Source organism: Larimichthys crocea, chromosome I (assembly GCF_000972845.2).
Source record: "Larimichthys crocea isolate SSNF chromosome I, L_crocea_2.0, whole genome shotgun sequence".
Lineage (NCBI taxonomy): Eukaryota > Metazoa > Chordata > Actinopteri > Sciaenidae > Larimichthys > Larimichthys crocea.
In genome coordinates this window covers 111,323-137,563 of record NC_040011.1, presented here as the reverse complement: position 1 = coordinate 137,563, position 26,241 = coordinate 111,323, and the positions used below count along the sequence as shown (strand labels likewise).

Here is a 26,241-nt window from a genome sequence, read left to right as displayed (position 1 = left end):
TTAGGGAGTGCTGAAAAGGTTTGGCCCATTGTCCATGCTTATTGTAGAGCAAATTCCTTGTTATGAATGTGTTTTTTGTTTTTATGACCAGCTGAGTCAACCGGTATGTTTGCCTATGAAACTACTGTCTGGAAAGCTTTTTGATTCCTACCAGCAATTTATGCTGTGAACAGGTCAACTCTTTGGCTTCTTTCCCCAACACTGAAAAAAGAAAAACTGTCATACTGTGCTCATAGTTGTCCCATAATTGAGCTGTTCATACTTGAACAATAGTCACATAGATTGATAAATGACTACAATGCTGTGTGTGCTGCCTAGGGACAAACACATAAAAAGTTTGCCTTTCCCTCATCTCTCCTCTCTTCTGCTTCTCTCTCCAGGGTCGACATGTCAAGACGGGACAACTGGCGGCCATCAAAGTCATGGACGTCACAGAGGTCAGTAAACTGCGCCGGGTTTATACTTTTAATGTTTTGTTGTTAATGGCTGGCGATGCTAATTCTCCAGTTGGTTGCCATCGAACCGTTGCGAAAGAGGACACAGCTAAAAGAGCGGCGGTCAAACTCCAACCATAGATGGTGGAAAACAAATTAGAAAACAGACATTAAATATGGCATTTATGTTTGTTTGATGTAGTAGTTTGCGGAAGGTTACAGTCTCCTCATCGGCCCACAGAACTGATGCTATTTTAGTCTCTTCAGTGGAGCTCAAGAGCTGCTTCATGTACACATGATTTATTAAGTCAGTTTCCACTGGACTACATTTTGCTTTCATACATGCACCAATGTTTTCCACCTTTCTTTATGTGCTAATTGAATTTTGAACTGCATGATGGCTGAACTGCTGCTCCACTTTGGCAGGGTTGTTGAATTCTATAACAAAAAGGTTCCTCTGTAGCAGTTATCAGTCTCTACCAGCAGCCACACAATTCAGATCTTGCGTATTTGGACCTGCTTCCAAATTTAGCTTCATCGCATCTGTCGGCCTAATTCGATACAAATTCTTTACTCGAGTGTTCAATATAAGGCTTAACACCAAAACAAACACTTTCTCTGACTCCCCTTCCCGTCTCTCCGCACGGCACCCTCATGTCAATGTTTTCTCTCCAAAAATAGTAATCGTTTTTAGGCCCATAATCACATGGCTTCCAACCCCAAGTTTTTTTCTTTCTTCATCGGATAAAGTTTGTGTTTGAAGCTCAACAGATTTTCAATTTCCTGAGGGCAGTTTAGCCAGTAGCCTTAAAGACTTAGGATTGGTATGTGTGTGTGCGTGCATGCACAAGGGTATTTTTGAGCCCATGGGTGCATGCTTTCCAGCTTGCACAGAGTTGAGTAAGGACCCAGAGGGCTGTAATTGCAGAAATTGGTGCTTCTCTGTGTGTAAATGCTGCAGTCCTGGTAGTCTAGTAAATCTTCATCTCACTTCGCTGATGGCGGTAGTAGTGAGAGCCTTTTCTTTTACTCATCATTGAATGAGAAGCTAAATGAGATAATGGGAAAAGTATTCACAAACAGCTATTTGAGGTCACTTGACCATTTCCTGCCCAGACGCCTTCAAGAGGAATGAGTGTATCATTAAGGCTGTCACATAAAAGCCTTTAATCCAGGTCAAGCGTTCCACTGAAGAGGATTGTCTGTCTGTCTGTGAGGACCCCGCTGCTTTCAGCTCTGTCCCATCTGTAGGATGATGTAAGAACATTTACACTTCAACGGTGTCTTATCCAAATAAAATCCAGGTGACATCTTCATTTGTAGCTGCATGTATGTCTCTCTGTTTGGCTAGGTCACAGATCTGATGAAAATCAGTTAAGAAGTTACCAAAAATGCTAAAAAATATATAGAGCAGATCAGCTTCAGAGTAACATTAATAAGGGGTCCTGATCCTGAGTTTGGGAACCATTTAGGCAAGAGGTTTCTGAAAAATAGTTCCCCTCAAAAGGTCAATATATATACATATCAAATACATACCATTTAAACTGTATGCAGGAAAAATGAATATGAATGAATATGCTTTACCTACCTTTATATGTTGTTCTAGACTAATAGAACCTCATCAATTCTACAAACGGCTCCCAGTTGTAAAAGGTTGATAGCACACTGCAGCATATTTTGAATAGTGCCACCCTCCCCAGCAGCATTTTATTTTTAGACAATTGAATAGTTGCCGCCTTTGCAGTCCTTTGCCCGTTTTCACACCCCTCATGGTTTTTCCTGTGGCTGCAGTCTGACACTCCCCTAAAGGAAAGGATGGACACAGCAATTTGAGTCTGTCAGCGAAACAATCCAGTATAAATCATTAATAGTTTGTTTTTTAAGTTGAAGGATAGGCAGAAAAAAAGACAGATCAGTTCAACATTGATTTTGACAGCTAGGCCTGTTAAAGGTCCAGTGTGTCAGATTTAGATCTATTTACAGAATATGGCAGAAGTGGAATGAATAATTCACAGCTCTGTTTTGTGAGTCTTTGATTTATATCTACAGACGCCATGCGTCCTCCAATGTTTAGGCTAGAACGGTGGGTTACAGTCACCAACTACACTGCTCGACGCCACTAATACCACACAATGGTCCTTGAAAAGCACAGGACTCATCTTAAAGTCATAGGAATTTAAACAATCGATGTTTAGTTTTATTAACAGTGATTTAGGTTGAAGGTTTTAGTGTTTAAACAATTTACCAATATTATTTATTATACTTTTTGGCCACTTGGGGGCAGTGGAAACGAGCTGTGAACACAATATTGACATATCACCATTCTTTAAGTTGATATAATAAACTTGTTAGCAAACAGTTGCTTCTTTACACATTAATATCTGAAATATCTGCTAAATAGCTGCTACATGCTTCACTATGTTCCCTGTGTATGTTGTTTGGTGCTGGGCTGTTAATATATAGTGGGTTCTTGGAGGTTTCCCCCTGAAAATAGCTGTCTCTTGTAAAAAAACAACGCAATGAACTGAAACTTCCACAGAGTCCAATAATTATTCTGAAAGGGTTTGTCACTTTGGGTGACCCCTTTCATATGGAGTCATGGGATCCAAATAATCATTATATAAGAATACTGGTTTAAGTATTCTCTATGATGATTCATTAATTTACATTGGCTGCCTCTGTGGCAGGTAACCAGACACAATTTGGAGGTCTTGTTCAAAAATCTAGTTCATGGTGAAATATTAAAAAAGGCAATCTGATTTTGGGAGCGTACCGTGGCCTCAGGCACAAATCCCCATTTCCAACTGTGCAGATTAAAGAGAGGACATGATGAAGGGTCAGGAACATTTGATGGGAATGTGTTTATGTATTCATATAAGCTGAATGAAAAATAAAAAATACACATGTGGGGAAGACACAGCGGCTTGTTTTTTTGTTTTTTTGTTTCAATGTTTCAAGTGGTCAGTTTCCACGTGGTTCAGACAAAGTCAAGTGTTTACTTTAGAAAGTAAACACTTGACTTTGTTTGGACACTCACCAGGATCGACAGTTTAGCAGAGGAAGTTGTTCACGTTGGAAAAAGCTCAAGCTCACGTGCATATACACACAAACAGCAATCCCATGTAACACTTATATCTATCTATGTGTGTGAGAGAGACCCATGAGGTGAACCACAGCAGCTTTCATACACTCACAGATTTAAAATAACACAGCTATACATGTCGCTTCCTCCCATATGTGCTCTGACCCACATACCACTTCCTGTTACACACACGGAGTGGGAAAGAGAGACACGTCTAAGAAGAGAGAGGATGATGAGGGAAATCCAGCCTGAAGGCCTGGCTGTATAGAAAAATATATCATTTTATTAGCATTGCTCTTGTGCCCCTTTGCACTGTACATCATGATAAACAACAGTTGTGAATTTTTAGAGCTGGTACCAATATTATGCAGTTAAAAAAATATCAATCAGCTGATATTCTTTACAGATCTTTCCAAAGCAACAATCCCTCGAACATGATAGCTTTTGGTGTCTATCCATCTTTGTTGTACTGTGCTGGAATAAGCAGATTGTAAGGTTGGCTGCTGAGGTGTTTTTCTGGGGGACTCATTGCAGCGGATGTGTCTAATTGCCGGTGTTTGTGACTCAGCACTGTTTCTCTGTGTGCTTTATTGGACGTTTCAGGTTGTAGCCTTTTCCGTCTTTGCTGGTGAATTCTGGTGAAGTTTCCAGTCCAGTTAACAATATACTACACACCAGCAATCCTCTTTTTTGTCTATTCAGTTCAAATGTATTTTTTATGGATTCATATCGGTATAAATGATCATACAGTGCTTACTATTTTTGTGTTGTGAGTGTATGAGTGTGTGTGTGTGTAGTCTCCAGCAGGGTGGTAAGAGAACGAGATGAAAGGGCAGGAAGTGAGCGAGTGAAACCTTAGACAGAGACGGCGAGCGAGGGAGCTCAGATAAGGAGATGAAACTCCCTCTCCTGCTCTGAGAAGGTTCAGCTGAAGTGCAGTGGGATTATGGGAGGGGCCGCTTCTCTCTTCACTTCCTTCGCTCACATCCATTCTCCACCTCTCTCCTCCTCTGTCTATTCTTCCATTCTCTGCTTTTTTTGTTGTTGCATTCATCCAGGTTCATGCCTCTGTTTTCTACCCCGCTCGCCGTTTTTATCGTTCGTCTCCATCCCTCGCCATCTTTTTTTCAGTCACCACCTCTGTTTTCTGTTAGAGAACCAGAGAGAGAAGTCATTGTGAATAGACTGAGAGAGAGAGAGGGAGGGAAGTGTAGCTGCAGCAGCTCTGCATTGGGAGCCTCACGCTGCTGCTGCTGACTCGATGTAATCTGGTGGGATTCAATCGGAGAAAATCGATCTTGATTAGTGGAAAAACTCCACAGCAAGCATCTCTATCTCTCCGTTTCTGTTCCTGTGGGAATTCATTGCTTTTCTCGCCACATTCCTGCTAGCTATTTCTCGTTCTGAGAGTTCTGCACCTGGAACAAACTACACACATTACAGCAGATCAACCCTCTCTCTCTCACCTCCCACTGCTCCATGTCCATTCAAAAGGTGTGAATGTGAAAAGTGGGAAGGTGTTGAAGGCATGGAATTGGTGTGTTTGTCTCCAAGAATACAAACGAAAGCCACGTTGAAACAAATGGAGATACATTTGAACACTGGCTGTATCTGTTTTCTGCATTTCTGTTTCTAACTTTTAGCCACACTGGCTGCAGGCTTGTAGAAATTCACTCAGTTGGTCTGTCCAGTGGAGGGAAACAACTCACTGGATGCCATGATACTTGATCCAGAAATTCAGTCTCTCCGAGGTCGATCCTAATGACTTTTCAGGCCACTAGTGCTGCCAACAGGTCAAATCTTCACTTATACAGTTATCAGAAGGACCACAGACAAACTTTAGAGCTTGTTGTTGATAGCTTCTGTTTTGTTGAATGCTGTTTTAACCCAGCAAATAATAATTCTTTTTAAACCAGTTAAATTTGTAGCTTGCAATTTTCTGTCTTTTAGTCTTTATCTTGGTGCTCAGGTTGCTACCAAACCAGTGATAGATTAGATATTACTTTAAAATATGGATTCAAGGTTAAACGTGTGATGCCTGCTGAGAAACAACAGGAGCACAGCAAGTGTTCAAAACAGTCCCTGAAACACGTTCTTTCCTCCAGGTTACTGGTTGCCTGTTTAAAGACACGCCGACCTCTCTCGGCTTTTGTCGAGGCCAAAGTCTCTCCCTCCTACTCAGCTTCCATTTTCCATTATGCTTCCATTTTGCGGCCGTCCGCTCCCCCGGGGTCGTGGTTCTGTTAGCTCTGCTCACTTTGTGTGCTGTAATACTTTAGCAGCAATATGGCCGCCACCGAGTCTCCCCACCATTTCATGCCAAGGAATGATAATGAGTAGCTTCAGGACGCCTTGTTTTGAATGACTGACTGCGGATATATAGTTCAGGGAAAGCGAGACAAAGACAGACAGGGAGTGAAGGAAAGAGCGAGAGACAGAGAGAGAGAGAGAGAGAGAGGTGCAGTAATCATGGGATACACTGAACACGGGACTAAAGTCATTATAGGAGACAGTAATGGAAAGTGATGCTGCAAGGACGAGAGAGTGATCGAGACAGTGAGTGTCCAAAATAAATGGACAGTGTGCAGACACGCTGGAGGGAAAGAGTCATAGAGAACATATGACAGAAAGAGAGAGAGAGAGAGAGAGAGAGAGGGGATGATGTCACTGTCTCCTTGTCACGACAGCTGTATCCTGACATACAGGTCACTTCCTGCCCGCCTCATCTCCATCTTTCTTGTGTGTGTGTGTGTTTCTGTGCTCTCTCTTAAGCTGCCTGTGTGACCAGTGGAGCTCAGCATTGAAAATCGGCAGCAACCCGCTGGGTCAGATTCCACTGAAACAATTCGATCAGGCCGACATAAGACAGAACATTATTCAGTGCCAATTTCGACCGTCCATGAAATGTTGCTTTCTTTTATTAAATGCGGAATATTTTAGGGTTTAGCTCCACAGAAGTGAGTTTTTTTAATCATTGCAAATACATCTCTTGGGGCTTTATTGCCTGCACAACATCACTGTGAGGTCTTTACTAAGCATTTTTCACCATTTATGTAGGCAAATAGTTATCAGAATAATATATTTTTAAAAGATCACCAGTATCAGTCCTATTCTTCTCACACATTGATAAGATATTTTCTGATTAAAAGGTCCAGTGTGTCAGATTAAGGGGGAATCTATTGGCATGTAGGTCGACCTTAGCTGCCGACACTTCCACGTCCACCACCACGTTGAACCTCCATGTTTCTACAGTAGTTTCTATTTACCCTTGTAAAGGAGCTTGAGGTGAGGGGTATACATTTGGTTGCAATCTGCAACCTTGACACTAGATACCACTAAATCCTACAGACCGGACCTTTTAATTTATGGTTTTACTGGTTTCTAGTCAGCCAAAGGTCTTGGATGGCAATTTGTGATTAGACGCACTTCGATACTGATGTATTTAAATGTCCGACTTTGTTAAATTACAAGAAACAATAACAACATTGAAAGTACGGTAATTTTGGAATTGATAAGCAAAGTCACTGTCGCCATATTGATACAAGAGGTAAGTAAGCGACTTCTCTTGCTGCCCTCGCACCTTTTGTTCAGGTCATCACTGCGGTGACGTGTCCACCGGGCTCACCTCCCCCTCAGATCGATGACATCAGTATTTTGACTGGCTTGTCAAGCGTACAGAATACTCTAGAAGTCACTCTTTCTTCCCTTTTCTCTTTTCTGTGTGCCACAAGTCTCTGTAGTGTATGTTTTGCTGAAAGGCATGGCCATCTGTGCTGCCCTGAACATAAAGGAGTGTAACCATTTGTATGTAGATGGTCGAGGTGATTATTCTCTTCCCTTCTTTCAGCTGTTGTTTTCAACCTTTATGTCTCTCTGTGAATGATGTGTAGGAACGTTCCTGCTGTGTTTCTCCTCATCTAGTCTGTCCTCAGAATCTGTAATTATACTCACTTGTTCCAAAAACGTTCACATGACTGACAGCTTGTGGGCGATGGGATGTTCTGTTGACCACAGAAGGTACTGTTTGTCTGTGTTGACTCTCTGAACGTGTCTTAGTCGGATCCTGCTTTTATTTTCACAAAAATATCGTTTATAATACGCAACTGACCGACTGACTGGTTGACTGAAAGGTTGGCTGGCTCACCTGCCGGGTAACTGGCTGGAGAACTTCTTGGTGTCTGATGGTCTGCTGCTGAGTGGATTAACAGAAGGACTGGCTGGCTAGCGGTCTGGTTTGTTGGCTTCCTGACTCACTGGTTGGCTAGCTGCCTGGTTAAATGACTGGCTGCCTGGCTGAAGCAGTAACCAACTGGCTGGCTGACTGACTGTGACTCAAGGGATTGGCTGACTGGCGGGCTGACCGAATGACCCCATCATCATTACGGACAGTCGAAAAACTCCTGATGAACTCTTAAAAACAGCCTGAGCAGATTAAAGTGATAAGTCACAGGCACACAGCTTTCTGTGGTGTACGAACAGGCGTTCACGTGGCGACATGCTGCCTGCACTTTACTTGAACATCTCCGGAGAACATTTGATTTGACTTTTGTCACAATAATAACCGCTTAAAGTGTAAAAATAGAACAGAGTTTTCTTTCTTTCCAAATGACTGGCAGCATAAAAAATTCCTGCTTTTTAAATAATCATAGATAAGTTGAGAAGAGTTGAGTTTACCGGGGCGTTCTGTATTTTAGAGATAGTGAAAGTGAGCTGCAGGTAATGTGTTTTTATAGACGCGTAGAAGTCGACTTGTTTCATCTTTAAATACTGAATTATGGCTGAATTGCCCTTTAAGCTGTGGACCACACTCAGAAATGTCAGCACAGTCTTTGGCTGCCTGTCTTCTGTTGCTCCGGCAGCTGCAGCGCCCGATAAGACGTGTGTGTTTTAATTTCTGCTAGCACCAACATTTAACGGCGACCATTTCCTGTAATCCAAAAAACCCCCACTTGTATGTGTTCAGACAGCCAACAGAATGAGGTAGCTACCTGCAGTGATAAATATAACGGTTGAATAATGTCCTGGCAGACATTAAGCAACTTTAACTCAACAGTCAAGAAGTATTTATTAGTTGCATTAAAACCAGCAATTAATTTGTTCTTATGTAACTTAAGTTTGACGTCATCTTTATTATTATGCTCTCTCTTGTTAACACTCTTATATAACCGTTGTTTTGTCCCGTTGTATGATACAGTATTTTCTTTTCAGGTCAAACCAGCTCCAACAGTTGCTTGTTATTTTCTTGAGCACAGAGCTCTGCTTGTGATTGGTCCAAACATGTACTCCATAAACTGCAGAGCTTCTTGTTAAATGTTGTGCTGCCGGTGCTGTTTGTTCATAACGGAGATGAAAAGGTTAAAGACAGGGTATATGACACATGCACAGCACATCGATGCAGTGTCTGTGTTGTTACGGTCATTATTTTGGCCTTTAACCCAGAAGGTTCCAGACCAGCTCTTTTCTAACTAGTGTTTAATTTTCAATTCAGACAAAATTAGAAGTTTGGTTACAGATATCGATTTTACTTGACCACCATTGTACCTTCTTTTCCCAAAGACTATTGTAGTAATTTATACTAAATTGATGGTTATAGCTAGGTTTTTTTAGCTGGGGTAACATTAACACGACTGTTTGGTTAGGGTCAGTCAGTCATTTCCGTTAGCATCATACAGAGCTGACTTTTGTGGTTTTGAGTTTAAAGAATTAGTATGAATTCTAGTTCAGACATTTATGTCCCCTTTAGGATGAACTTTGTTGAACCTTTTCATTTAGCACCATCTTCAGGTTAAAACTTTAATATGTGCGGTACTATGACAGAAAACTTGCTAAGCTAAAGTCATGCTAGATGGGAAATATTGGCATGCTAACGCGCTTAACTAAGACAGTAATCAGCGTAAACAAACTAGCACGTTAGCATTGTGTTTGTTAGGGCTGGGCATGAGTACTCGAGTATTTGGGGATGAGTATTGGACGGCAGTATTCGTTCAACGTGAAGAGCTCTAGTGTATCAGACAGACGTCACTCCACCTTTGCTGTGTCAACACAGGTGTTACCAGCTATGCTAATTAAAGTTCCAGCACCCTGACTCTGTTTGACCTGTATGAAACCTTAATTAGTGTCATTGGTGACACCTGTGTTTAACTACTAGGCTATGTCATGTCGACATGGCTGCTGTGAAAAAGCTCTGTTGTTTCTTTGTTGTTTGCCAATTTACATAAATGCAAAACATTAGACTGTAATAGTTAGTCTTACAGAAACTAAAGTGAATGTGTAGCTATGCAAGAAATTATTGTAACATTTGAATGTCTGTGGATATGTTTTTTCTTTATGTTGGCTACAGTGAGAATAGCACAGAAAGACAGGATAACCTAAACTCCACCTGCATTTTCTCCTGGGTGTTCATTTTTACATTTGTTTCTCGATAATAATGAAATGCAAGGGCTCTAATATAGAAATGACTTAACATGCCCATCCTTTGTTAGCATGTTAGCATTAGCTCACATAGCTGCTAGGCATAACAGACTTTTAGTTTAACTGAGAGCACGCAGAACCTGTGCATTTTAAATAGAGCCATAGAGCCAGTGATTTTGTGAATGAACCCCACTACTACAAAATGCCAAGAAAAGCCAAAACTCTCAGTTTAGCTCTCAGTTCCTCAGAACTTTTCCTTTGTGGACATACAAGGTTGCTGCAGCGCTCAGTTTGCTCGGGGTTCCAGGCCACAGCCGTGCATCACGCTCCCACTTATCGACCAGCCGTAACAGTGAAAATGTCATGTCGTGTCAGGCCTGCGGGATCAGACGCACGGCCGGCTGATGCAAAACCCTTGCAAATAAATGTCACACGGGTCTGGCGATGCTGCAATGATTGAGAAATAATCAGTGGATCTTGTTATGTGTCAGTCTGCGTGTCTGAGTCTGTACTGTAATATCCTGAGTGAGAGTGAGAGGTGGGATTTTGTTCGGCTGTTATCAGTTTAGGCTGTATCTGCCTGTATTTGTGTGGAGTCATATCCATTTATTACACTGCTTTAGGACATTGTTTATTTCCTTGCTTGTTTGATCTTCAGCACGTCTTTCATAGATGAACTGAAAACAGAACAGAAAGGAAAGAAAAGTTCCAGAGATTGGAGCCTTGCTGCTGGGACAAGTTTAACTTGGTTTCACCTATTTATATGCCTTTTTCATGTTTTCTCTTTACTGTCTATGACTAGAAGTGTTCCACTGGGAGGAGGGCCAACGCTTTAAATATTATGCAGAAGTCAAATCATTGGCTGTTCCTTCTAAAACATGGTGAAAGAAATGTAAATATTATGGGAAAATGTGTTTTCTAATGGGGATACTGTTTTTTAATGCTGGTCGGGGAAATTCCCCTCTGCATTTTTATTGAGCTGCTCGACATGCAGCTACAAACACTGTGACTGTGATGCGACACAGCAAAAGCTGCTGTAAAAGCATCCAGTGCAACTCTGCAAACCTTCAGGGTCAGCACAGGCCAACACATTGTTCATTCCTTTATTATAAATTTAATTTAAAACGTGTAATTGCTTAATCTGTCAGTTTCCCAGAGAACAAAAATCAAAAAATGTATGAGAATTTCCAGTTCATAAAAAAGAGAACATGCATTCATTTGAGAGGTTTGAAGTAGAAGATGTTTCATTTTTACTGTGCAGCTGAGACTGTGGAAGAAGCCGTATACCTGAATAAAACAGCTCAGTGTTGTGTGTTGAGATGTGTTGATTTGTGTGTTCAGTCAAATGTACGGCACATGGTGATGTTGTTGGGGTTAGTGTATTACTGGTTTGAAGAAAGATATATTAAACATGGTGATTTTAGATTTGACGCTGCAGCCAATAACTATTAAAAACTACACAATGTCTGTGTACTTTGTATGTTGTACTGTCAAATGTATGTGTAAACTCAGCTCAAACTTAAGACACAAATGCACTTTAAAGCTCGACAATGAATAAATAACTAACTCCATGTAGTGAAGTTGGAGCTCATGTGTGAGTTCCACATCTGAGTGGAAACTGTTAGCACTTTCTAGGCAGGACAGAAACCCTTTTTCACCTCAGACCAACGGGACCTGATATTTCCAAAACTCAGTCCGTAGGAATGTTTGGATGTTTGAGTTAAAACTCACTAGAGTAAACCCGAGTGTGTCAAACATGCGTGTATGTTTGAAAAGATTTGCAGAAAGTTGGCAGATACGTGATAAATAAATGGAAGCAGAAGTCAAAGTGACAAACTAGGTGATCTGAACAGAAGAAAATAGACTTGTATTGTTTGTTTTGATTTAGTCCATTAGTTCATATAATTGCTTCCTCGCCGTCTCTCAGGTAATAAGAATGTATTAACACTCATCTGTTTCCCTGTCTGTCTCTCTCTCATGTAGGATGAAGAGGAGGAAATTAAGCTGGAGATCAACATGCTGAAGAAGTACTCCCATCACAGAAACATAGCCACCTACTATGGAGCCTTCATCAAGAAAAGTCCCCCGGGCCATGACGACCAGCTATGGGTGAGTTTATTAAAACGCAATGTGCTGAAACTTAATATAGCTAACACAAAATTCCCACCAATCACAATCTCTGGATTCCCGACATTGTTTAAAAAATAAATACACAAAGAACACAAAAGTGAGATTCTGGCCAAAATCACTTTCTGGCTTATGCGAGAAGTTGATTTAACCAGATGTTTTCAATAAACTGTTGAATTTCATCATCACAACAGTGATGTGGTCAGGTCCATAATCACTGAAGTGCCAATAATAAGGTAAAGCTCACTGTCAAATGTAATACTGTGATTATACAACAATTACCAACTTAAATAAAAATATATGATCAAAACATATTCTTATTCAAAATAAACATTTTTTTGTCCTCTTTCTTTTCCAATCTCTGTTTCCATGGAGATTCATAGGACTGACTACTACTACTAAACAATCAGTCACTGCTGTAGACTCCTATGTGCAATGGAACCCAGTTTACTACGCCATGTGATCTAATCATTTCCAATAAGTCCACAGCATTGTGAAGTTCAAAAGTCAAAACAAGTTGAAAAAAGATCGATGTAATAATTTTGTAAAATTAAACGAAATATTTCTCTTCAGTCCAACATTTTCTCTGAGGTCACTGAACTGTTTGATCTCTGACGTGCTGCACACAAAAGAGGCACACACCTGTATTAATGAGGTACAGACCTGTAATAACGAGGTACAGACCTGTAATAACGAGGCACACACCTGCATTAATGAGGTACAGACCTGTAATAATGAGGCACACACCTGTATTAATGAGGTACAGACATGTAATAACGAGGCACACACCTGTATTAATGAGGTACAGACCTGTAATAACGAGGCACACACCTGTATTAACGAGGTACACACCTGTAATAACGAGGCACACACCTGTATTAATGAGGTACACACCTGTAATAACGAGGCACACGCGTATTGAGGCACACACCTGTAATAACGAGGCACACACCTGTAATAACGAGGCACACACCTGTAATAACGAGGTACACACCTGTATTAATGAGGTACACATCTGTAATAACGAGTTACACACCTGTATTAATGAGGTACACACCTGTAATAACGAGTTACACACTGTATTAATGAGGTGCACACCTGTATTAACAATGAGCACACCTGTATTAACGAGGCGCACACCTGTATTAATGAGGCAGTCTAACAGCTTCATAAAATCCAGACTATTCATTAATAAAAGTTGAAATCCGTTCTGTTGATTTCCAGTGTACTTGTTTAAAATATCCTTTAATTTAAACTTTCCGAATGTGACAATGTGGAGATGGCAGAGTAATATTTTTAGTGATGAGTCAGCTGTGCTGTCATGCTGATTTGAGCACATTCTAAATGTCTAGTCGACCAATCAGACTGCTTGGTCAGAACTACTTGTTGTGTAATATGTATCAGCCCCCCCCCCCCTCAAAAACAAACCATACAGTGTTATTAGTGAAAGTTACTGGACTACAGAGATGTTACAGATCAGCACTCACCAAATTCTCCAACATTAAGTCATGATTAGTGTGGCTATATTGGGGCTGTTTCGTTGCACTTACCCCATCTGTTCTCACACTTTATTGCCTGCAAACAATAAATTACCCCCCCTAGAGTGGCCCTCCTGGCCCATCAGACAGGGGAGAGGAGAGCAACAGAAAAACCCAACAAAGAAGCCAATAAAGCAAATGAAGTGAACAAAAAGAAGAATGTGAAACAAAAAGGAGTTAATCAGAGAGGGGAGAAGCAGAGGAAAAACAAACCAGCAGCACAGATTTATAGCTGCTGCTTTGCTGAAGGCACGATTAGCTCATTTTATGACCCTGCAGCTCTGCTGTTCCTCGAGAGGAGAGATCTCACTCTGAGTCCAAAACACAGCCCTGTGTTTGTTTTTACAGCTGCTCCACGACCCCTCACAGTCCTTACTGCTCAGCTCTGCTCATATCATGAGCATATTGTCCACCTCAGGATAAACGTGATGTTGGAAACTGTTTTTATGCTTCCGGTTTATTTGAAAAGTTTTGTCTCATGTCATGCAGGGCTGTGAAACACAGTTCACTGGATTTAAAGTTCTCGTCCACTCAAAGTGTCTTCACTTTGCCCTTTTCTGTGCACAGTTAGACACCAGAAGGCTGTTATTGCATTTATCTGCTGGAGGACAGAGTTTCTCTCTGCTCTCATTAAATATGAGTTGAAGACATGCATGTATGAGCAGGATTTTATGACATCGCAACTCGTTAGGAAATCAGTCACAAAATGTGTTGTGGAAACTTGAAACCTCTAGCACACAGACACTGAGAATGAACATGAGAAGTGTTTTGTTGAACAGTTGAAACTTTTGCATAATCATAGATTGTGGAGGGAGTTTATACTTTTTGACAAGGTTGGGAAAACCATGTCACAACACACAAAGCAGTATTTGTATAGGCACGAAAGCCTGTCTGGAGCTGATCTTTAAACATTTATTTGGTTAGTTCCTGTGTGATGTTACATACATACTGTGATTTCTAAACATATCAGAATATTCTTTGTGATATCATGTTATTGATTTTAGCCATAAAGCAATAACCTATTTATATCTGAGCATTCATGTAAAACAGTGATAAGAATGTTACATGAAAGTGAAGAAACATACTATATGACATTAAAGGGTTTAAAATTTGTCAAATTTTTGTAAAAATCTGTATTTTTGTGATTTTAGTGCCCCCCCATTAATTTGTGGAATTTTTGCCTTCCTAAAGCGACATTACAATTAGTAGGTTTACGATTTAGGTTTGAGAGTTTCAGAATCTTTTATCACTGTGGTAAATATGGATATCTGTACATATATATGTGATATCTGTATTTGTTCTTGTTGATTACATCACTTATGATCAAAAACTAGTGAGTCGACAACTTTGCTAACAGCCAAACACCAAACAGGGTCACCAACAGCAGACAAAGCAGCCAGCTAATGTTACTGACTAGTCCAACAGCAGTCAGCCCAGCTTGGTGTCTGTCTTTCAGCTTGGTGAAATAAAAGGGTGGCTTCTTGCTCACTCACTTTCTCTTCTTACCTTCCTTCATTGTCCTCTTCAGTCATTTTGCCCCTGCCATTATGTCCATAGACGCTGCTGAGCTCGGCAACAGGGTTAATAATCTGGGCTAACATTAGCTAAAATTAGCTGACATTGGCTAACATTAGCTAAAATTACACATTTTCACATTCACATGCACTGACTTGTACAGGGAGTACAAATCTGTGCATGATTATGATGAGGATTCTCTTGACCTGTTAATTTATGGTATATACAATGTTGCTTTGGTGCTCACATTTCTTCATATTAAGACCACATTTCCCATGAACCCATAAACATGTACAGTCAATTTTCTCACCAGCCTTCTACTCCTCCTATGGTATGTTGTCATCCGACACACTGACATTTCCGTCCTGATCTGATTAAAAGAGGAAAATATGGTGTGTCTGTGTGTGCGAGAGATTGTTCACAGTCTTCTCACTATCTTGTGCTCTCTCCTCCAGCTGGTGATGGAGTTCTGCGGCGCCGGTTCCATCACAGACCTTGTGAAGAACACCAAAGGCAACACACTGAAGGAGGACTGGATCGCCTACATCTCCCGAGAGATCCTCAGGGTTAGTCAGACTTTTCATTCCCTCAGTCAAAAAGTTGGATAGAGTTTAATGAGAAGCTCAAACAAATATTTATTTACTGTGACTGTGACTGCAAAGAGGTTGCTTCCATGTTGTTGCTGTTGATGTGACAGAATAACTGCTCCATGAAGTGTCACGTGCTGTAGGACTAGGCGATGTGGACCAAAAGTCATATCTGGATATTTTTTAGCTGAATAGCCATACTTGATATATATTGATATTTTTTTCCGTGGCCGGATAATTTCATACGTCTGTTATTAATGGTCCGTGGTAAATCGCACTCCCACCACTCATACTACAAATCCCACAATGCATAGATTAAAATATGGATATGTCGCACAGCCCTAACGTGCTGCATGTAAGATGTTAGAATGTTATGTTTCTGCTCTCTCTGCAGGGATTGGCTCACCTACACGCCCATCATGTCATCCACCGTGACATCAAGGGACAAAACGTGCTGCTGACTGAAAACGCTGAAGTCAAACTGGGTATGTGACGGTTCTATTTTGGCTGAATGGCGGGTCCAGACAGGGCCTGTAGACCAGGACCGCAGCCTGCGCTGTGGTTTGGATGGCTGCTCCGAAAAAAATACTGCAGCAGCAGATTTGAGTCAGCACCCTGCTGGTGCCAACTCGAGCTTTTTGATCTGTAATGTTTCACATGATCGCACAGTGTCAGGCCTTTTCTAAAAGTCGCACTCGGTCCTTCCTCTTAACAGTTTAGTATTCAATTCATTTGATTGGAAAATGACCGTTGATGTATTTTGATCATCATGTTGCAAATTGCCTCAGAACCACAGCAGGGCTCCTCGGTGCAGACATCACGCAGCATGTCCATTAATGCTTCATTAATTCACATCACTCGAGTACAACAAAACAGAAACACAGCGCTGTTAGACAGCTGCAAAAAGAGTGTGTGTCCTCACATGCCTCTGTCTGTTTGTCTGTCTGTGAGCCAACGCACTTTAACCTCATTCCTGGCAGGTGGAACAGCAGCACACACACCACCTCTCAACACTTCTCATAGTTTGGCTTTTACTTGTTTTTTGCTTTTTTTAAATCAAGTTGTTTAATGAAGTCGTACGTTATTTCACTACATGACTTAATGACTAATAGGCTGAATTGATCTGCATCACTCAGTGTCTGGCTCCTGTCATCATCTGTAAAGACTTCACAAACACAGAATTACGTCTTGTCCCTGTTCTAAAACAGAGAGTGGGCTTCGTGTAAGAAGTTATTATTTTTCTCCAAGCAGTGAGTGACGTTTGCATTCCAAACAAAATGGAATATATCCTCTTGCCTGTTGTAGGCAGTCATGTTAGTCCAGTCGAATCATCAGACCAGTCACAAGCTTTGTCATTACTGCTGCCTACAGTAGCTACAGATGTCATTGTCTCATAATGTGCAAGTAGGTAGGCTGCAAAATTCCAGTAATTTTCAAAGTTGGAAACTTTCCAGGGGAATAAATGGGAATAACCTGGGAATTTACATTACAATTTAAGACTGGCCCTTAACAGGGAACCTAAATATAGTTGGGGAAAATATATTTTAGCATAATCTTGACTTAAAGTTCTGATTTTGGCAAAAACCTGAATTAGTGCATTAATCATGCTGCCTATTCAGGTCCAGGACACTTGAATATAATTGATTATATTATTAGGAGTTATTGTTGTACACTGCAGGAAAGTACTGAAAAATGTTGTATAATATTAGACACTTTAGACATTACCCATCGTTTCCCATCATGCTTTCAGACGTTGGCACAGTAAGACTGTGGAGCAGGTATTAAACATTGCGTTCTGTGTGAAGGTTCTAACTGGATGAACCCTGCAGACAACATGTATACAGCTGTGCTGAGCTCATCCACGTTTGCAGCTGTTTTTTTTTCTCGCTCTGGCACAGGACGATAACATTGCTGCTCTTAATTCTGCATGCAAAGCTCCGATTGGCTCGATTGTTTGTCTCACCAGGGAAACAGCTGTTTAAGAGCAAAAACAAGCAGAGCTATATGAATTCATGAAAAATATCTTGGTCGACAGTTCAGAGGTCTGGAACCAGGTTTCCTCTAATCAGCTGTGGATGATAAATACTGTGTGGATGAAATAGTTAAAGATAGTTTCACTGTACAGCTGCATGTTGTTGAAAGTGTTTGGAACCAATAATGACTGATGTTGACTTTCTGTTTCCCAGTGGACTTTGGTGTGAGTGCTCAGCTGGACCGGACAGTAGGTCGAAGGAACACCTTTATCGGGACGCCATATTGGATGGCTCCTGAGGTCATCGCTTGTGATGAAAACCCAGACGCCACCTACGACTATAGGGTAAGGACACGGATCTGCTGTGTTACAGTGTATCAGTCTAAGTCTGTTCTTAAAACTGAAATTGCTTAGCTAATTTCTGAGAAGTTACAGACCTTTTTAAAGTTTGAGATCCACCGCTGTCTGCTTCCTTGGTAGATATTCTAAGTGTGAGAAATCTGCTCTTTGTCCTTCAGAGTGACCTGTGGTCCTGTGGAATCACAGCCATCGAGATGGCTGAGGGAGCTCCCCGTAAGTACACATCACATTAACATGGCAGTGCTTTGTTTGGCATTCTCAGAATGATAAAGCATTCAGAAAGGAAGGAGTAAGAGACAATAAGACATTTTTATCGGTTTAACATATTCATGGAAACAGTCTAAAATGTGTCTGGCTCTCACCTGTTCTCCCCTTTTTTGTTTCCTCCAGCTCTGTGTGACATGCATCCAATGAGAGCCCTCTTCCTCATTCCCAGAAACCCTCCACCTCGACTCAAGTCCAAAAAATGGTGCGCTGAGGATTTAACCTTTGTCCTCCCGTATTAACAAATATACTTGTGGATGAATATGCGACATCATCTCAAACATCATCATTTAACTCTAACCTGACAGGTCTAAGAAGTTTTTCAGCTTCATTGAGGGCTGCCTGGTGAAAAACTACACCCAGCGTCCTCCCACCGAACAGCTGCTCAAACACCCCTTCATCCGGGACCAGCCTAACGAGAGGCAGGTCCGCATCCAGCTCAAAGACCACATCGACCGAACCAAGAAGAAGCGGGGCGAGAAGGGTGAGTCCCAGAGGGGAGGTCTGTTGAAACACAGGATTTTATCCCAGGAGGGGATTTTATCCTGTAAAAAAACAACAGACACGAGACCAAAATGGACTGCTGGATAAACATCTGTAAACAATACCTGCTCTACAACATTTTCTTGTGAATCATTTATGATGATGTTTATACATTTCATTTACTTAAAGTTTCCAACCTTGATGTGCGTGGCGTGTTAGGTTACATAAAGTTAAACTAAACTAAACACTGTTCTATTCATTTTCCCTATCCACAGATGAGACGGAGTATGAATACAGTGGCAGTGAAGAAGAGGAGGAAGAGGCATCTGAGCAGGAAGGAGAGCCAAGGTAACAATACAGTATTACAACACATATGAAACAGTATAAATGTGTAGGAATTAGTTAGTCCTTGTGTATGCAAACTAGTATAGTCAGCGCAGCTCTCTGGTTCTATGTAACAAACTGACACTTTTATTTTACAATGTCACTATTAACAGCAGCTTGTTGTGAGCGAGCACACCAGCTAAAATCTCTCCTCGTGTCCCCTGCACAGCTCCATAGTCAACGTCCCAGGTGAGTCCACCCTACGCCGTGACTTCATTCGGCTGCAGCAGGAGAACAAGGAGCGTTCGGAGGCGCTGCGTCGCCAGCAGCTCCTTCAGGAGCAGCAGCTCCGTGAGCAGGAGGAGTACAAGCGACAACTGCTGGCCGAGAGGCAGAAACGTATCGAGCAGCAGAAGGAGCAGAGGAGACGGCTAGAGGAGGTGAGGCCTCATAGAGAACTTGTTTTACCTCAGCCACACAAGTTTTCTGTCGGCGTCAGAGTCAAAACAGCGTAACTTTGTTTGCACAGTCTTCTGTTTAATGTAAAACCATATTTAAAGTGCATCTATTATTCATGGAGCATCGCAGGATTCCTCCCAGGAGCTCCACTGAGTGTTAGAATGAGACTAAAAATACTCAGAGAAGGACTTGTGTTATTTATGAAGCTTCCTACACACTTCTCTACAAGCAGTGTCTCCTCTGAGAGTGAGTGACATCACCATTTTACAACAGTGAGAAACATTGACTGTAGAGGTGATTTGATGCAGGAAATAAGAAATCCATTACAGATTGATGATGATAAACTACTGTAGTCATGATCTAATAAACCCTAATGGAGTTTAATGCTGTTGATAAACTGTTAGATAAAAAGCACAATACAAACTAAATGTGCTTTACGTGCTGTGTTCACAGGACGCACACAGGGCGTCTTCTGGTGTGTTTGTAGCTTCAGTTAAAAATCTGGAAGTGCTCACCTGGTGGAGCGTGGCCTCATGTACAAAGGCAAAATGAAGCCCCCAAAAGATCATGATAACCGTGAGCAAGTGAAAAAAAAAAGAGTTAGTAGCTCTCGCCCAGACACATGTCGGACCTAAGAGCCCGATAGTGTGAGAAGCTGGGGGGGGGGAATTAACCGGTTTGCTGGGCGTCGGCACACTATCTGTGTGTAATAAGATTAGAGACTTTTGACCTGGAGGTTAGTGGTTAGATTTCTGGCCGGATAATTTTATATAAAGACTCAGAGATCAAATTTAGAACATTAATTGGTGTTCCCCGAGGACGAGTTTGAAAAAGCCGTTTTGTAATTATCCTCTATCTCTCTGAGCTGTGGTTCTTTTCTATTAGTGTCTGTGCGAGCGTGGCTCATTTTCCTCCTCTCTTGGCCTGAAGTGGTCACGTCCCTCTCTGGAAGGAAAGAACAGCAACAGAGACTTAGATCCTGTAACATAGGAATGGATAGAAGCAAACACATGAAATGAGTTTCAGCATGTGGATCCAGGAGAAGGACTTGTGTGTGTTTGTGCTCATGTTTTCCCACAGAAGTCACAGCTCCAGGCTGTGTTTTTGATTCATGACCTGATGGTGCCTGTAGATAAATCAGACATAAGAAGCCATAGTTGAACCTGTGCCATGTCACAGAAATACCACTGTACATGTGCTATCCTGTTGAGCGCTCAGTGTGTATAAACACAGTGTGTCACAGTCTGAAGTGATGTCCTGCAGCTTTCACAGCACCTTCTCATACCGCAGAGACACACAGAAATCAAGAGTAATGTCTCATCTGTCTGCTTAGAGAACCAAGTGTTAGATAACTACCTGTCAGACTTAAGATATTACTCCGATCAAAAGATGAAATCTGTTGACTTCCCAGCTCATCCACTCTGTGTCTTCATCTAGATTTTCTCACATCAATCAGGTAAATACAGGCATGTGTTCCATCAACTACTGCTGTCCTTAGTCCTGCGTGTAAACTGAGTTTGCAAAGTGTAAATGAACAGACATCATCATGCTAGGGTAACATTTAAACTTTTATGGAAGCCACATTAGTACAGTTTTACAAGCCTTGAAAGCCCTTAGATTGGAAGTGAACAGCAAATGTCCTGGAACAGAAGGCCTTGAATTCTCTGGATTTTTTTAAAAATCAGAACAAAACTCTCGATATAAATCTATATCCTCTGCAGCAGTTTTTAAATCATTGTAGGATTTCCATTATCTGTTAAAGTTTTTTATTTTATTTTTTCTATAAAATGTAAGAAAATAGTAAAATAAGCACACTGTGACATCTTCAAAATACCCAAATATTCCATTTAGTGCAATATATAGCTGGAAATTTAGCAAGAAAAGTGACAAACGACTAATACATTTTCAAACCTGGTCGACTGATTGTTTTAACTGAATAATGTCTTGTCACTATCACAAGAAAAGTGTCATCTCACTTCAGAAACAGTTCTGACTTTTTCTGTGACTTTGTCAGTTTTCTGTCTGTTCACTTAATTTTTGACACGTTATAACTATGTTCTGTAAATGGACTTCACTGTGATCAGTAAAGTTTTGGTTTACTCCAATATCACAATATCACATCCACACAAATAGATCATCTCCTATTTTGTGTCTCACTGTGCCGCTCAGTCGAGCTGCTTTGGCACCAAAGATAAGTGAAGACAAATCACAGTTGTGTTCTAACAAAAGGTGCGTGCAGGTCACATACAGTAACTCAGGGCCTGATTCTGATACTAAAACTAAGACTAAACTTTTAGTTTTCTTGCGGATGGGAAAACAGGAGTTCTGTGTCACATATGACTAGACAAAAACCAGAACTAGGACACTGTCAGCTGTGAACTGGCCTCCTGTGTCCGCCTGCAGCAACAACGGCGTGAGCGCGAGATGAGGAGGCAGCAGGAGCGCGAGCAGCGCCGACGTGAGCAGGAGGAGAAGAGACGCATCGAGGAGATGGAACGACGCCGCAAAGAGGAGGAAGAACGCAGGAGGGCCGAGGAGGAGAAGAGGAGGGCCGATCGCGAACAGGTAATCACACTTTCCTCATAATTAAGATTCTGAATGTGGAAATATGATCTATTGTTTTCTGACATTGCGGGGTGGGCCGTGTTTGATTGACAGGAGTACATCCGTCGTCAGTTGGAGGAGGAGCAGAGGCACCTGGAGATTCTGCAGCAGCAGCTGCTCCACGAACAGGCCATGCTGCTGGTGAGTGTTTGGCTGCCCTGTCTAACCCCACAGATCACATTCATTTACATTAAAGTTCGTTATTTGTATATAACCATATGTTTTTTATTCTCTGAGTATTGGTCTGTATCCTCCTCTCTACATCTACAACATTTCCTGACTGTTATATTCATCAGTTTCTGTCCCAAGTGGTTCATTTTTTTTAACGTTTCCACAACTCCCACATTGTTAAATTTCATAATGCAGGTACTTATTATTCCTCCGTTACACAAACTTTCCTGATTTGGTTTTCTTTCCGATCTAAACGGAGTGAGGTTTTTGAGACTGACTTCTGACTTTTGTTGATCCCAGAGGAGCCATTAATAATGAAAATAATAAATAAGTATTCTCAGGTTTTTTTCTGGAGAAGTCGGGATGTTTACAGGGCTCTCAGCAATGGTGATGTCGTCAGCAGGAAACTAGTCATCCACCAGGAAGAGAGGGTTTCCCCTGTTCTTATTCCAGATGTTCCAGTGCAGGAGAAGAATTCAGTTATCTGGAGGGCTTTTTGAATGACTTAATGTTTTTCATTTTTGAAGTTTTCAAATCATCTCGGGGTTACAGAGGATACTCAAAGAATGAAAGGATATGACCACTCATGTCCTCACTTCCAGTCTTCACACCATCACTTAATCATGGGCTGCACTCCTCAGGTCCTCCACAGTCACCAGACTTCAGTCAGAGCTGATTTAAAGTGCTCAGACACTTTGACCAGGTTTATGAGAAACAAACTACACACGTTTCCTTGAACACCTTTTTGCTATTTCACATGCAGTTTCTGGCGATGGGCTTCAACTTCAAAATTCTTCTAAAACTTCTAAAAATCATTGCCTTCTTTGAATTCTCAGCTCAACCCTGACTTTATATGTTAATGAGATGTCATGGGCTTTAGGGCCGTAATATTTGCACTCCAAATTTGTGCTGAACATAACTTGATATTTTATTGAGTTTGCCCGTCAAAAAACTCTTGCACCTTAGAGACATTATATCTGTTTAGTCCTTACTAACTATAAAGATCCACATGTACTGATTCTCAAAGCAGACGCATCGGTCCAACCTAGCTACTGACAATAAAGCCTTAATTTAGTCTTTATTTTTTCTAATACAGTCCCTCCAAAATTGTTTTCGTAGCACAGCAGAGTCATAGTTCACAAGCATTCTGAGATTATCATACAACAGTAATAGTAATGACAACAATAATAATGAGACAAAAAAAAAAAAAAGAAATCAACCTTCATTCCTTGGTCGAGAAAGTGCCAGAATATATCAGATAATGTAGGTCCTACATAATCAAGAAATTGATCCATATATGATAAAATAAATCAAATTTTCCTCTGGACCAGTAAGTCAAATATTCCATGGGTAAAAGTATTACCGTATGCCAGTCTAACGACTGAACTGACTGTTGGTTGCTTATTTGTAATCCATTTCAGCAATATACTTTTATGTGCAGCATATGTTAACGCATAAAAAGAGAATTGTGAGGCACCTCCTTTTTTTGTGGGTGTGGTAATCCTAACAAAAGACAGTCAAATATGTTTTTTGCATGCTCCTATATAGGGGTGGGCGATATAGCCTAAAATTTATATCATGGTATAATTTGAACTACACAACAGCAGTCTATCATAGACTGCTGTTGTGTAGTGCCAACTTTTTTCCTTCCACTTAAAGACTGGCTTGGCTTTTGCGCGTCACCACGCATACGTTGGCTTTCTTCATATTCCAGAACGTGTTTGGCTTTTAAATGATAAAACAGGTTACTCGTGTTTCCATGTTTAGCGATCACTGTCGCCCGGCATATCCTGCAGAATATGTTCTCCTGAGCACTATCTGACACCTTGTAGCCAAACCATGTCCATATCACAGACGTTGAGTCGGTCTTTTTTACGAGCTCCTCCTCCTCCATGCGCTCACTGCTCGCAGCCATTTTTCTTCCTTCCTTGTTGTGGTGACGCAATGAACTATCGCGATAGGAAGGTATAACCCAAAATCTCTACCGTTGGTCAAATTTATACCGCATACCGTTTATACCTTTTATACCGCCCACCCCTACTCCTATATATCTATTTCTGTAGCTTTATCTATTCCCACCCCTAGAACTATTCAGCCGTTTTACAAGAAAAGATGAAATAATTGAAGAACTTGAGCAAAGAGGAATGAAAATACACAACCCTCCTCCTTCTCTGAGGCTGATAATTGAATATAGAGCCCCTTAGCTGCAGTGTACACCTGACTGTCCATCATTTCTCTTAGAAAGCTCAGGTGGACTTTAGGGACTCTGCTTTGCGACTCTAAATGCCCTGTAGGTAAGAACATGTGTGGATCTGAGAAGGAACTAAAGTTCTATCATCTAAATGGGCCCCTAAAGAATAAAAGTGTTTACAACTTCAGCCACCATCTCTCTGTCAGAGTTTTCAACTTCCCTTCCTGCACTCAGGAGTATAAATGGCGGGAGCTTGAGGAGCAGCGCCAAGCCCAGAAGCTCCAGAGACAGCTGCAGCAAGAGCAGGCGTACCTGCTGTCCCTCCAGCAAAACCAGAACCTGGATAGTAACAAAACAGCCCAGCAACAGAGCATCAAACCCCCACAGAACCCCGAGCAGGACAGGATAAATCCCCCACAGAGCCCTGAACCGGATACAGCCAAACAACCGCAGAGCACCGACCTTGATAAGACTCAAAATCGCAGTCTGGAAAAAACTACAGAACCCAAGCAACCTGTCGCTGACCTCCAAGGCCCTGCCCCTGACTCTGAGCCAGTCAGAGAGGTGATCCCTCGCAGCTCGTTGCCGTCGCACTGACTCCTGTAGAGCGCTTCCTTTGCTTGTGTGTACTCACTCCCACTGCTTCAGGTGTGCGATGTGTACATGGTGATGGCTAGCTGCTGGTGTGGGATGTGTGGACGCTTTGTAGTTGAGCTGAGTGACTAGAATTTCTGAATGTCTCTTTCTAAACTTGTGAATCTAATCAATAAACCGGTCCACGATGCAAAGTCTCTGATCTCCTCCCAAACACAGCAGTCATCCTTCCTGGATTAGAAAACACTATCTAGTTTTTTTCCTCCTGTCTGAACCACTGTGGACGCCTGAACAGCTCCTTCTCCTCAGAGAGGACACTACTGCTCCTCTAATTGGCCTCACTGTTGTCCTTACCGCCATATCAATGGAGTTACTGTAATAATTAGCCACCTCATTAGCTCTCAGTGTAACTCCTATCTCTCTCTTTTTGGCTTCCTGCTGTTGCCATTTAGCACTTGCCGGGGGAGGAAAAACAGCTGGACTGGGTGGGTTAACACAGTAGAGCAACGTAAGAACTGCCAGGACATTTAGATGTTTGCAGGATTTCTTTTCCAATAGTTGAACTCTTTCAGGTGATCCAAACACACTCTGGCAGCCATGTTGGGGGATAAACGTGGATGACAGTGAACAGTGGGTGTTTGTGACATTCAGTTGGCTGCTTCAGCTGAAGTCAGCATCTTTTACTTACTGAAAGGATAGCTGTGGTTTAGAACAACTTGGGACATCATTCCTGTCTGTAATAATAACACTGTAATCGCCAATTTCACTGCTGAACTCTTGGGTTGTGGCAACATTCCAAAAAAACTTTAAGATTAGACAAAGTTATTTGTAAGATAAAACAAAAATAACAGTGAAATTATCACCCCAGCTGACAGTTGGAACCATAGACAGTATAAATATGGACATTGTATGACCTGAGGTGGGCTGAATGGCGCCTGGATGCTTAAACAAGCCACCTGCAATGGCACCCACCTGTCAGTCAAAGCAGCCAGACTGTTAATTCTGCATTACTTTAACTCTTAATATAATCTGAACAGGTGAGTTGTATAAAAATGATTAAAATATATTTTTACTTATAGAGACTGACTTGTTCTGTAGCCAGCCTCAAGTGGACGTTTGAGGAAC

At 41.5% G+C, this 26,241-nt stretch overlaps 1 protein-coding gene across 6 annotated transcripts in view; it reads left to right on the top strand.

Moving 5' to 3' along the window:
- Positions 1-379: 379 nt before the first annotated feature.
- Positions 380-26,241, top strand: part of LOC104918237 (mitogen-activated protein kinase kinase kinase kinase 4) — a 50,133-nt gene continuing 24,271 nt past the window's right edge. For 5 of the 6 annotated variants that reach the window (XM_027277883.1, XM_027277881.1, XM_027277874.1 and 2 more), the window contains exons 1-13: positions 380-437; positions 11,911-12,036; positions 15,563-15,673; positions 16,089-16,179; positions 17,881-18,011; positions 18,185-18,239; positions 18,417-18,495; positions 18,599-18,774; positions 19,049-19,121; positions 19,327-19,537; positions 21,960-22,121; positions 22,215-22,301; positions 24,757-25,086. In XM_027277883.1, the coding sequence (XP_027133684.1) occupies positions 423-437; positions 11,911-12,036; positions 15,563-15,673; positions 16,089-16,179; positions 17,881-18,011; positions 18,185-18,239; positions 18,417-18,495; positions 18,599-18,774; positions 19,049-19,121; positions 19,327-19,537; positions 21,960-22,121; positions 22,215-22,301; positions 24,757-25,086 (1,647 nt within the window). In that variant the 5' untranslated portion in view covers positions 380-422. The remainder of the gene's footprint in view (positions 438-11,910; positions 12,037-15,562; positions 15,674-16,088; positions 16,180-17,880; positions 18,012-18,184; positions 18,240-18,416; positions 18,496-18,598; positions 18,775-19,048; positions 19,122-19,326; positions 19,538-21,959; positions 22,122-22,214; positions 22,302-24,756; positions 25,087-26,241) is intronic. The other variant, XM_027277875.1, reaches the window with a different exon arrangement.